This window comes from Etheostoma cragini, chromosome 23 (genome assembly GCF_013103735.1).
Source record: "Etheostoma cragini isolate CJK2018 chromosome 23, CSU_Ecrag_1.0, whole genome shotgun sequence".
NCBI classification, from domain to species: Eukaryota; Metazoa; Chordata; class Actinopteri; order Perciformes; family Percidae; genus Etheostoma; species Etheostoma cragini.
In genome coordinates, this window is record NC_048429.1 from 2,005,246 (window position 1) to 2,018,510 (window position 13,265).

Consider the following 13,265-nt stretch of genomic DNA (forward strand, 5'->3'; position numbering starts at 1 on the left):
ACAATGCGGAGAGAAGGGTTAGCCGAGACAAAATGGGATGCAAAACAAAAGCGACCCATTCTGTTTGAAGGGACGAGCATGTGTGTATACGTGTGTGTGTGTGTGTGTGTGTGTGTGTGTGTGTGTGTCCTGTGTTTCTGTACCTGTGTGTGCTGGAGTTGACGCGTATATGATTTACACAGCGCATACAGCTACTCCAACCGAGGACCGCTAAAGGTCAGAGGAGAATAATGTGGTAGACGAGGCAGCGGTACAGGATCTCTGCTGTAATAACAGGCACGCAGGACACACAGCGCAGTGTGTGTAGTCCATACAACTCATACGTGGACACTAACGTCTCTCCGCTTTGGATCGAAGCAGACTGTCAAATCAGTACGGACAGCGGACTTCTTTAGACTTTGAATGCACTTGTTACTGTACCAGCTGCCATGCTAATGCCTTTTATCGTAAGAGTTCATTATTATTAAAAGTATTGTACTGTCTTGTCATTTAGCTTCCTGACAGGAATAAAGTTGTTGGCAAGAAAACTGTAATTTTTTTTTTTTGGCATGATGATATTAACTTTTTGTGGTATCAACTTCGTACTTTGTGCATAAAACAATGATCCCATTTGGCATGGTGATGGAGTGTTTTGGGGCTTTGACCTGCCACCTGTCATTAGTTACGAGCTATGAAGGAAAGATAGAAGCAGAGATAAAAGGAATGGTTCAAAAACACTGCGATCACGGCTCCACCCATGAACTATAATATGGATAATTATTATTATATAATAAGTTCGGAGGAGACTATGTCTAGCAGCCCCGTTGAAGTCTCCATAGCAACTGCTAGCAGCGAACGATGCCAAACAGTAAGGAGATATGACTCGAGTTAACTTAAATCTAAATTCAGTTGGAGCGGGACGGAGGGAGTGGTGGAAGAAGTATTCGGATCCTTTACTGAGGTAAAAGTACTTATACCACACTGTACTCTGCTCCAAGCTAAAGTCCTGCATTACAAACGTCGCTGAAGTAAATGTATGTAAGTTTCATTAGGAAGATTTACTTGAAGTAAAAGTACTTGATGCAGAAAAAGTCTCTTTTTGAAACAGAAATTCAATAAAAGTGTTATAGCCGTAAAAAAAAGGGTCAAAATTGCGTTAAACGTGTGTTTAAATCGCCAAATACAGGGTCAAAGGCCTCAAAAATCTCAACATTTCAGCTGTACTTGTAGGCCGTTAAAATTGTTGGGTAACAACTATAAAATAATTCGTAAGAAAACATATTTTATAAACTCCATGTGTTTTGTGTGCAAAAATCTTAATTTGTAAAGTAACTAAAGCTGTCAGAGGAATGTAGTGGGATGCTTCTCTCTGAAATATAACGGAGTAGAAGTAGAACGTGGCATGAAAAGAAAGGACTCGAGCAAAGTACATGTACCTCAACATGTGTACTTAAGTACAGTACCAGAAGACATGTACTCAGTTGCATTCGACCACTACTGAAAAGACAAAGGTGACGCAACAAACTCGATGTGGGACGAGGACAACGTGAACGGAAACAGCAGCACTCTTACAGCAAGCGTAACCCAGGACACAACCAGGAAGCAGATGGAGAGATGGAGGGATGGAGAGATGGAGGAATGGAGGGATGGAATGAATGGATGAAATATCGGCTGCCAGATGAGTCGATGATTTAGCCGGCGATGAGAGAGGACAATTAACCGTGGAGTGAATGGGAGACGCAGAGAGACGGCAGGAAGAACCAAACCCAGCGTGGTTTGGTTTGTAGTTCGTACGTTAAATGTTATAAATACTGTATATTTTGTGTTTATGATCTTTTCTTCTGTTTTTTTCTCTTCCTCAATCTTTGTAACATGTACCCTTTAACGTCTAAAATGAAGTGATTGACTTCAAATCTACAAAAACTAATACATGATCACAGGGCTGTAGTACGCAAGTCCGGTCTTGGACTCGAGTCAGGACTCGAGGCCTCCGGTCTTGGACTTGTCTCGGAGTCTCTAGTATTTGGACTCGGACTTGTCTCGGTCTCGGCCACTAGTCTCGGCCAAAATGGCTTTTGGTCTTGACCGAGTCCAGGTGTCGCCCCACTGAAATTGTCAATTTGAATGATTTAATTCCAAAACCAACATCAATGGAAGTCTTCACGCGGCGTTGGGCCGCTGCGTCTCTCTGCGTCGGCTCAGCTTACGGTAGCGATGGTGCTGATGGGTGTGGATGGGCGTAGCCAGGGTGCAACCTGCGTGGGGGGGGGGGGGGGGGGGGGGGGGGGGGGGGGGGGGGGGGGGGGGGGGGGGCGACCCTCTCTGGTCTATACATCCCTGGCTCGGAAATACTTTAAATCTAATTTGTTTTTTACAAAATGTAATTGTGTGATAGAACAATTAAACTAATATTTGATGTATTTAGAGGTGGGTAGTTATCAGTTACATTTACTGATAATTTACAAACATTAGACTTCTAGGAGTAGTTTTAAATCACTATACTTTTTTTTACTTACTTTTTACTTAACAGGTAATTATTTGGATGACTACTTTTTACTTTTACCTGAGTCGTATTATTCTGAAGTAACAGTACTTTTACTTAAGAACAATTTATTATAAATGTATACATTTATGGGGAATTATACCCTAATGTTTGAGTTAGAAAAGCAGACATTAGGATTACACATAGACTAATATGAAAGGAAAGTTTGTTGATGAATAATCACAGACTGGAATATGTCAACTTTTACTCAATACTGTTTCGAAAACACTTCAATTTCTTTTTCAAATGCTTTAAAAATTGAATAAGAGATTTGTACTTGCCAAAGAGCGTTGTGTGGAGTCAATCATGTTATTTTGGGTAATTACAATTGGGTAGTTTAAAAAGATCATTGATATAGGAAAACGGGTCAGTTTGAGGTCATGAGGGTGAAGTTGACACCACGCTATGACATTTTGTGATTTGCATAAACAAGTGTCCATCCGGATTAAAAGGGGGATTCATTCTTTGGCTTGTTTTGTCGTGCATGATCAAACCTTTCTCACACATGGCACCCTGGTGGTAGCGGAGGTGGGTTGAAGGTGGAGTGGCTGATGGTGGGGTGAATACTCACTGTTGACGCTACCTGCTAGTGCATTAATGTTGTTCAGGCCCACGGTGGCGCCCGCCAGGCCCTGCAGGGTGCCCAGAGAGGTCAGAGAGTTCATGGCGCTGGCGTTGGAGCTGGCTGTTGTGCCCGCCGCTGCGGGAAGAGTGGAAAGAGAGGGAGGAAGGGAGGGAGGAAAGGGAGGTGAGGAAAGGGGTGGAGGTGAAGAACAAGATGGAGAGAGTGAAAAGAGAGGGACAAGAGCGGAGGCGAAGAGGGAGAGTAGGAGACAAAGAAGCAGACGTCTTATACAAGCTTCGACAAGGGTCCCTCGAGCACAGGTGAAGCTTTCTTGTTAAATGCATGTTAAAATCTCTTTGGAGGGTTTATGCAGAAGGTGCTACGTGTATAATTTAACATCGCTTTGAAACATTCATGCTGCGACCGCAAACAACTGAAACCACTGCTGAGAACACTGGCTGGCTAAGGTTATGTTTACCCTGCTTTGTTTATGTGTCTATTGGATCAAAAAAAGATCTAAACCATTTTATGGAAATTCTTTATTAGGAATAACCCCTTGACGGGGTCCTTAGAAAAAAAAAGGAAAGAAAGTTAAAGGAGTTTCCCTTTATTTCTGAGAAAGTAAATGCCAATTGGTGGAAAGTAGATTCATTATCGGGGTTTGGTGGAGACAGCACCACCATGAGGACACTTTAGAAGTACTCCTGTTCTCGCTTTGCCAGGCCGTCTACACACCGCGGAGCGGAGGAGGATCGGCTACTCCGCATAGCATCATGGGATGGGAGAAAAAAGCATGCTTGGGTTTAATGGCGTTTCTTAACACCAATCCCAATCATCAGGGGCGGCGCTAATCTCCGCACCGAGTCGCTGGAGAATAGCCGTGAGAGAAAATACTCCGATTGGACAGATAGTCTAGCTAGCTGTCTGGATTCACCCTGCAGAGATCTGAGGACCAGGTAACCATAGTCCTCAGAAATCCACCTGAGGTTAGAATTCCAACGCAAAGAAACCGGAAGGAAACGGACATACGTGCATCCCGTTGAATTTCCTGCGGCACAGGAGCAATCCCGGAAGTAGAGCGTCAAGGATGTGGACTAAAGTATTCTAGGTTGAAGATGAATCGATGTAGAAACAGATTTCCACCGTTTGTTTTTGAAATCTCTTATTTTCAGCACCAAAAATGGTGTGTTCGTGTGTAGGAACTGTCAACATTTTGTATTTTTTGAATGAAAAAGCCATTTTCTTTGGAAGGGAAAATTTAAAATGTTGTATTTTTGCCATAAATTTGTTGGCATCCTTTACATTTTATGACACACAATTAGTCACATTTTGTACTTTTGGGATGAAAAGTCACAGGATAGAATATAATTGTATGAAGGTGCCTATTGTGTAGCTTTTGGCATGCACATGGTGGGGCAGGAACTGTCCAATGTTATATGTTTTTGCATTAAAATGGCAACAATGGGTTTGTATTAGACAGGAAATTTATCTAATTATTGTAACTTTTTAATAACAAATACTGTAATTTTGCATTTAATTGTTACATTGTGTCCTTTTTGCAGGACAATTGTCAAATTTGGGTCTTGTGGGCAAGAATGATCACATTTTGGCTCACAACAATAAAATTGTACAATATCCAGTATTGACTACAGGCCTACTGTATGTTTTTTTATGTAGATCAAAATCCAGGTACAGTTTAAAAAATAGAGCTAAATTTCCATTATTAAAATGTAAGAATTGCAGCTTTGGCAGGGGTTAGGCTGTATGTTATCTAGTCAAGATTTGTCTGGTCAGATGTGTTCAGAGACTTCTTCCAGTGCAAACACGAGCCTTTTGATGATGAAAACGACTGCTGGGAGGCCAGCGGAGGAATCACCTTGCAGCCGTACGTGCGTTGTTTCTATGACACCAGTGTGACTGGAGAAACGTCCCCGGCGTTCAAGGGGAAGAGGTTATTTTAAAAGGCGACCATTTGTCGCCACAGTGATCTCATTCTGTTATGGATCTACAATTATGTGTCTCGGCGGATTCCAATGGCGCTCTGATGTATGAAAATATTACAAGTAGCACCTTTTATTAATCTAACAAGTTGCAGCACTATGACCCTACACATAAAAACGTGAAAAATTAAAGGCAGATTAAAAAATAGATATTCACAAAAGGATATATATGCATCACTGGAGTATTGCTGCATTCAAAGTGATACTGTAATTGCATTAAAAACACACACACACACGCAAAATAACACACAAGGACCATCTAAAAAGAAAGAAGCAGACATACTGTGTACAGAAAGGCAAGAGCACAATCAGAGGAGACGTTCAACGCTTACAAACTATCTTCTAAAACTGTGGGAAACTTTTACAATTCTTTCTTATTTGCAGTACTTTGAAGAGACTTTTCCTCGAGCAGAGCTGGTCTTTAAATCAGTTGGTAGTGTGGTCAATGACACCAATAATCACAAACAATTCAACACAGTGGACACAAACTCACACACACACACACACACACACACACACATACACACACACTCACACACACCTGGACAGACACTGATGTGAAATGTGTGCCATCCATGAACTACTACGTGGGTGGTGGTGGTGGTGGGTGAGATGGCGGAGCATGGTGCACAAAGCTTGGAACCTGGTTCTGTTTTCTGACAAGAGGCCATTTAACCCTTAATCTCATCAAAGCGATGCCTACAAAGCAGGATTGTCGCTGAATGCACGAAGAAATGGTGCGGTAGAGCGGAGCATCATGTCGGCACGTGGCGCCAAAAATAAAGAAATAAGTCGGGGCCTGTCTCCATGCAGAACCGTCTATATTTATCAAACTGCGTGGTTTCATTGACACATGCAGCACAGCACCACTCATTCACACCGAATAGCTCAACCTGAGGGTGTACTACTCAAGGTTGGACTGACATAAAAGACTCAGTAAGAGAGAGGCTGGGAGAAAGAAGAGAGAGAGAGAGAGAGAGAGAGAGAGAGAGAGCAAAGAGAGAGAGAGAGGAAAGGGAAGACAAGACAGGAACGGGCACTCGGTGTGAACCGGCCTGGTGGAGGCAGGAAGTGGGGTGGAAGCGGCGCAAGGAGGAAGGAGGAGAGATAGGGGACTGCAGGTATTGTAGCTTTTCATATTCATGCTCTGTTGGGAGTGCGCTCCAAAAGAGACAGCAAAAAAAAGAAGAAAAAAAAAAAGAGTAAAAAAACACGGCTGCCTGAGCGAGGCCGAGCCGACATGAAAGGGGAGAATGACAGAGCAGAAACAGGGAGGTTGTCAAAAGGAGGGCAGCGGCAAAAAGATGAGGGCAACGAGAAGGAACACGAGGAGAGGAAAAGAGGAGGAAGAGGAGGGAGAGAACGAGGCAGTGTGGGGAGAAAAAAAAAAAGGAGGAATGAGAGAATCTGAAGGGGGTGATGTTTAACCCTGAGCCGTGTTCAGACATCACACCTGCTAGTTTTTAACCCCCAAGCCGTGAGCAAGAGACAAAACACCAACACACACCAACACACACAGAGAGTCACAGTCCTAAAGTCTCTACACGGGTCTTTGTAGCTGGCGAGTCAGGCACAGACAAAAAGAAACCATTAAAAATCATAAACGCACATATCTGAACCGGACGGAAACATTTAAGCACAAAACACACACCACATGCACACGCGCACACATATACAGAGCGTGGATCACGGGATGGGTGTGGGTTGTTGTTGGTGGTGGTGGTGGTGGTGGTGAGGGAGTGAGGCGTTCAAAGACAGGAGGTAGGCCAGCGCATTGACAACACAGCATCATGGTTGGTGTGTTAAGATGGAGGCCTGAAAAAGCGGAGACGGTGGATTCACACACCATGGGAATGTGCCAGAAACAACACTGACGGAGGTCCGAACAATGGAGATGGTCATGTGTTGTGGCGACGATGACGGGTTGATGGTTTCGGTGATGGCGGTGGAGTGCCGGGGGTCATGGGGGTGGGGGACGACAACACTGGTAATGGTGACGGTGGAGAGCGGACGACGTAGGCAGGCGTTGGCCCCAACCCCCGGCGTCGGACCCCACCCCCCCCAACCTGAGTCACTGCGGTGTTACCTGGGCTGGCCAATGCTCCCAGGGAGGCGGCGTTGGTGGACAGGGGGTTAGCGGTGTTGGGACTGGCTGAGTTTTGGGCCGCCGCCGCCGCCGCTGCTAAAGTGGCCAGGTTCTGCAACTGCAGAGCACTCATACCTGGAGAGAGGAGCCAGAGAGGGTGGTGTCAAACCTGGGGAGCGAGGCTGAGGCATGGGCCGGCTCGCCTGGCTGGACCGGGACAGCGTGCCAGAGGACAGCACTGAACACGAGTTAGCTGCCTGGTGTCCGGAGGGGAAGGGTTAGGGGTTAGTGTTAGGAGTGTGTGGATAAACACTACTTTATATGTTGTTGTTTTCGCTGTAGCTTTAGACAGCTTTAGCGTATCTTTGTGACGAGTCCGTAGTGTGTGAAGGCAAACCGCAGCAGCTGATTCCGCTAATAAGTCCCAGATGTGTTGGAATCAGTGAAAGCAGCTGTTGTGGTGTTTAGGTTTGGTGCGTTTCTGCGAGGCAGAGCTGCTCCGTCTGGAGGCAGAAAAAATCTTACTGATTTCATTCAAAATTAAATTTTTCTGCCTAAGGAAAGATCAGTGGAGAAGGCTCAAAAAATAGAGTGGGTAACTAACCCTTATAGTCAAGTTATCCAATAATCTTGGCCAATTATATTACTTGGGATTCAACTAGAGCTCCTTCTTTGCTAAGCTAAGCTTGTATTAATCCAATTCTGAATGTTCAATGATTAGAGCCGGACTCTCGTGGGACTGATATTGACATGATATTGACATCTATAGTGTGAAAGGGGCTCTTAGGCGGCCTTTTCAACATCTGTCTGGGGATAACAGATGAAAATAAGCATTTCAGGGTAGTTGTGATTTCTGTCAATCAATGATCACGCCTTGCCTTTTGCATAAACACTTTTTCTTGCAAAAAAACAACAACTCCAATTTGGTTATGAATACGATTTGCAATTTTTACTTTTCAACATCATGTGCAATATTACTTTGTATTACTTTGCAATACCACGTACATTATAAGATTACCATATCCTGCGCAATATTACTTGTCAATATCATGCGCAATATGACTTTACAATAGAATGCGCAATATTACTTTTTATAACTTTTTGAATTTTATGTGCAATACAAGTTGACAACATCACGTGCAATTTTACTTCTAAACATAATGTCCATTATTAATTTGCTATTTTAGTTTACTACTACTAAATGCTACTAAATCTTACTTTCATTGATAGTCTATTGGGTGCAGGTGTTAGCATTGAGGATAAGATATATATACATATAAATGTCTGTAATAAGCAGACATTAGCCTTCTGTAGATAAGAGTCAGGCTCTTGCCACAGTGGCTTTTAGCTTTAAAATATGAATGAAACTGCATCCTATTCAGCAGTCCCGGAGTATTTCAGGACACCTGCAGGCTGAACTCCCCTCATTGTTAATCTGCACGCTGGCATTAGCATACAGGTCTGTACTGAAGCATAATTAATGACTACAGGCCAACATCCAAGTGATGGTGAAGCAAAGGCTATAAAACGCCTTCTGTGAGTACAACTAACCCTTTCACCTTACTCCGTGAATGTGTGTGTGTGTGTTTGTGCATGTGAGTGTGTGTGTGTGTGTGTGTGTGCGAACATTATGAGGCGAAAACCCCTCATGAAGGAAAAATACAGAATCAGTCACCAGAGTTCTTACCACAGAGGCGCTTCCTCGGACTCACGAGCTTTGTTAGAGTTGAGAGTTAAAGGGTGGACACTGTCAATGTGAGGTGTATGTGTCGTATATACAGTCTGAGTGTATATACAGTACCATGGGAATACGCACACGCCCGCACACACACACACACACACACACACACACGCCCTCACACACACACAAATAGACACACACAAACAAGACACCATGAAGAAGATCCATCTTGTTTGACGCCGTGTTGAATAGTTTGAGGTTGTAACATCAGATATCCTCCACCCAGACATGCAGACTGAACACAGCCAGTAACAACAGATGGCTGAATTCATCACTGGGATTCACAGTTCCAATTGGTTAATTAAATATATATATATATGTTAAAAAAGGCCACTGCCTGTTTCTAAAATCTCGTTTTTTTTCCCCAAGGTTGTCGTGATGAGCAGCTGCAGCAGGAAGTGTGTGTGTGTGTGTGTGTGTGAGGGGAAAAACAACGTGTATGTCTGTGTTCGCTGTAATGAGCATGTCCAATTGTGACTTTTTTTTACTCATCTGTGTTCACTTACGAGCCCGTCGAAGCCAAAACCAATCTTGTTTTCGAAGCGATTTTCTCCAATTTTCTGTTCCACATCAACAGCTCAAATGGATTTCTTTTTTTACGGGAAAGGTGGGACAAACGCTCAAATCTCGCACTAATTCAGACCGTATTGGATCTTTTTTCCCCCTGAAAACGCACCACGTGAGTCAGCAGCAGACTCCTCCTCCACCCTGCAGAGGGAGCAGCAGGGAGACACGAAGGCTGTTTGGAAGAGCTTCCCGGCTCTTTATCGGGATTTAAAAGAGGTTTTTACTCCGCTGCCCGTCCCTCCTCCGTGGTTTTGACCACGAGGCTCAGACCGACTCGCACACGGACGTTTTAGAGGTGATTCCACGTCACTGTGTTCACAACGCAACCCAATAAATCCTCACTCGTCTCACCGTGGTTGCTCCTTCCTTTCCTTCCAATTTTCCTCATCCCATTCCTTAATTTCTTTTCTTCATTTGTTCCTCATGTTTCAGCTTTTTTCTGGTTCCCTTTCCTTTTTTTGTTCTATTCTCCATTTCCCCTTTTCCTTTCATCTCCATCGTGGTGTTTTTATACTCTCCTCTCTTTCTATTCCCAATCCTGTCTGCCCTTCCTTTATTCTTACCTCTCCTGTCTTTTCTATTATCATGCTCTCTTCCATTTGCTTCTTTTCTTGCCTTTTCTCTCTCTTATTTTGTCCTTTCCCCTTCCTTTTTCTTCTCTTTCCCAATCCCTTTCCTTTGCTTCTGGGCCGTTTACATCTTCTTCCTTTCCTTTTTCCTCCCCTTCCCTGACTTTCACTTCTGGCTTCCATCACTTATTTCCTCCCATTTTTGTTTCCTTCCCTGCCTTGTTTTTTCTTTCCTTTCCTTCTTTCCTGAATTTTCATATTTTTCTATGCCTAATTCCTCCGTATTTCCTCCTCTTTATCCATTTTCTTTTCTTTGCCTCCCTGCATTTCCTATCTGTTTTCCTCCTTTTCAATTTTCCATATCTTAACGGCCTTTTCCTCCTCTTTTTTCTATTTTCTTTCCTGCTTTCTCTGACCTTATTTCTTCCGTGGCCTTTTACTCATCCCCCGTTCCTCCTTATTTACCCTTTCATACCGTTTTCCTGTCCTCTCTTCCAATTCCCATTGCCTTACTTGCCATTTCCCTCCCCTTTTTACACTTCTTTCCCTGTCCTCCGTCTTCTATCTTTTCCTAACCTCCCTTTCTTTCCAGTCTTTGCAGTGGCCTTTCTTTCCACAGCAGCTCTCTATCTTTCTGTCTCTCTCTTTCCCCCGCTACCTTTTCCCCCCATTTTTTCTTAAAGCAACTCTGCTGCAATTCGCCAAAGGTTATCTCCCTCATTGAACATATCATTTCCAACCCGGTCATGAGGAGAGAGAAAAACTAGCAGGCCTGATACACAAATAACTGGGTTGGAGGGGAATGAAGTCCAGATGAAGCCGTACGTACGGAGAGAGAGAAGGAGAAGAAAGGGAGACAAATACAATCGACTCCCCACATCAGAGTCGGGAGTATCCGGCCCGGTGCAGATGGTCAGTGAGTGTGTGAGCGACTGTGAGCACATATGTGTGCAAGGACGCGCGTGTGTGTGTGTGTGTGTGCTCCATGCAGCCTATATGGCAGCGCTGGGTTGCACCAAGCCGGCGTTGGCTGCGTCTAATTGGACGTTCATTGGTGTAATTGAAGCCTCTCAGCTCCGCAGCTCCTCGTGTTAAAGACTGGGACCAGATGTCATTCAGCTGTGTCACATATCCTGCCAATCACTAATGCTCTCTCTCTCTCTCTCTCTCTCTCTCTCTCTCTCTCTCGCGCACACAGATGGAGGACCACCAGATCTCCAGATTCAGACGCCGTTACTCGCCCTCGCTTCCAAATCCCTGAGCCTATTTACTCGTGCGAGTGTGTGTGTTTGTGAGGAACTGTGTGTTTGAGCTCCACACCGACGTAGTGAGGACACAATTTAAATCAGCCGCAGGGAAATTGCGAGGCATTGTAACTCAAGGGAACATGACAGAAAAGAAACTGGAGGATACAAGACGAGACTGGCCACTTCAAAAAAAATAAAAAATAAAAAAGCTTCCATCACACTCAGACGGTGTTATTGTGTCTTGGCAATTTCCCCATCCTGCCCCCCCCCCCCCCCCCCCCCCCCCCCCCCCTCTGCGTCTGCTGACTAAAGAGCGTACAATTAAGAGCTGACACCCTACAAACCAACTCCCAGAAGGATAAAGAAGAAAAAGAAGAGTAAAGCAGGGTAGTTACAGACAGAGTGCGACAGGCTGGAGGAGGGAAGGCGTGAAAGGTGAGATGGAGAAACTGTGATCACAGAGGGCGGGAGGCGCAGGGGTGTCTGCAAAAAAAAAAAAAGAGGCTTAAAATAAATACAGTCAAAAAGGAGAGAGAGTGGAAAGAAAGATGAGTAAAAAGAGTCAGAGATGATGAGAGAGCGAGTATCAACGGGTCCCTGGAAGTCTTAAATAACCCAAATTTAAAGCTCAGAAAAATTATATTTCTTAAAGACAGATTTTATCTTGTTCAACAGTTAATAGGAGGCCTCTTGGCACGCTCACGGCTCAGATTAATACAGAACTGGGTTAATACGATATGCTGTTTTTTTTTTTTTATTGCATCAGCTTCACTTAGGAGAATTGGGCTTGTCCCTCACCATTTCCCATTTCTTTGTGTCCCTTTTTTCCGATTCGACCCATTTAGAGTTTGAAAACTTTCACTAGCTTTTTGATTCACTGCAAAACAAACGGACGGACTTCATTAGCTGTATGTGTTAATTCCCCTTCCTTAAATGCAACTCTTCTAGCGTTATAAATGGCTTTAAAGGGCGAGAAAATCGGACCCGCAGATACTCTTGAAAAGCAAAATATGGAAGTCCCAGAGACCCTCACCGAGGGAGAGAGCAGTAGATGGCGCCAGCCTGCAGTGCAACATATCCACCAAAAGGGAGCCCACTTTTAACCTTTTTCTCCCCCCCCACCCCCCCCACCATCATCCCTCTTCCTGGGATTCATCCATCCCCGGCAAAGCCTCGGTGCTACTGTTACACGCCCAGGGCGCAGCTCTTGTCTGGCCTCATTAAAAGATCAAGACAATTCTTAGCAACAGTTAATAAATCTTCGGGGCAAAGATCTGTCTTTACTCCGCCACGCGAGTGCATCTGCTATGCTCTTTGGTTCCCCTTTTTTTTTTTTTTTTAGAAGCCTGTGAACAAAAAAAAAAAATAACAGAGAGGTGCAACAAGAAGGACCGCCAGTGCCGGCGCGGTTACGGAACAGTTGGATTTGTTATCCTCTCTTTTTGGACTTACCGGCCATCTGCTGGATCCCGCTGAAGGCTCCCAGGTTACTGGAGGAGGTCGCCTGCTGGAGCAACTGATGGCAAAAGAAAAGAAGAGAAAAGACAAGAGGAGAGAGAGAGAGAGAGAGAGAGAGAGAGAGAGAGAAGAGGAGAGACGAGGCAGAGGAGGAAAAGAAGAGGGAGAAACCAAAGTGAGCTGGGTGGATGCAGAAAACAGCTCAACACAATGTCTGTCCAATGCTACGCTGGGAAGCTGCGGCCGTAATGAGCGGGTCTAGCAGTGTGGTTTGTTGCCTCGGCGCTCGTTGACTAAATGAGCTGCTAATATAGTTTGATCTCTCGTCTGAGCAAACAGCGTTTGTATTCCACCGCCATTCTTCCACACAAGTTGAGCGTGAAAGCGCCAATCTAGCCGACTAATTAGATTCCAAAAACAAAAGTGGAACACCGACGCTGTCAAAAACTCATCCTTCAAAGACTTGAATAACAGCAAATTAACATCTTGTTTCTATTGTGTCTGAGCACCC

The 13,265-nt window shown here is 44.4% G+C and overlaps 1 protein-coding gene across 26 annotated transcripts in view; it reads right to left on the minus strand.

The window, feature by feature from the left end:
* Positions 1-13,265, minus strand: part of celf2 (cugbp, Elav-like family member 2) — a 208,795-nt gene that overhangs the window by 7,073 nt on the left and 188,457 nt on the right. For 7 of the 26 annotated variants that reach the window (XM_034863749.1, XM_034863745.1, XM_034863750.1 and 4 more), the window contains 3 exons: positions 12,749-12,812; positions 7,173-7,307; positions 3,093-3,221 (listed from right to left, as the gene is read on the minus strand). In XM_034863749.1, the coding sequence (XP_034719640.1) occupies positions 3,093-3,221; positions 7,173-7,307; positions 12,749-12,812 (328 nt within the window). The remainder of the gene's footprint in view (positions 1-3,092; positions 3,222-7,172; positions 7,308-12,748; positions 12,813-13,265) is intronic. The other 19 variants (XM_034863758.1, XM_034863762.1, XM_034863767.1 and 16 more) reach the window with 8 other exon arrangements.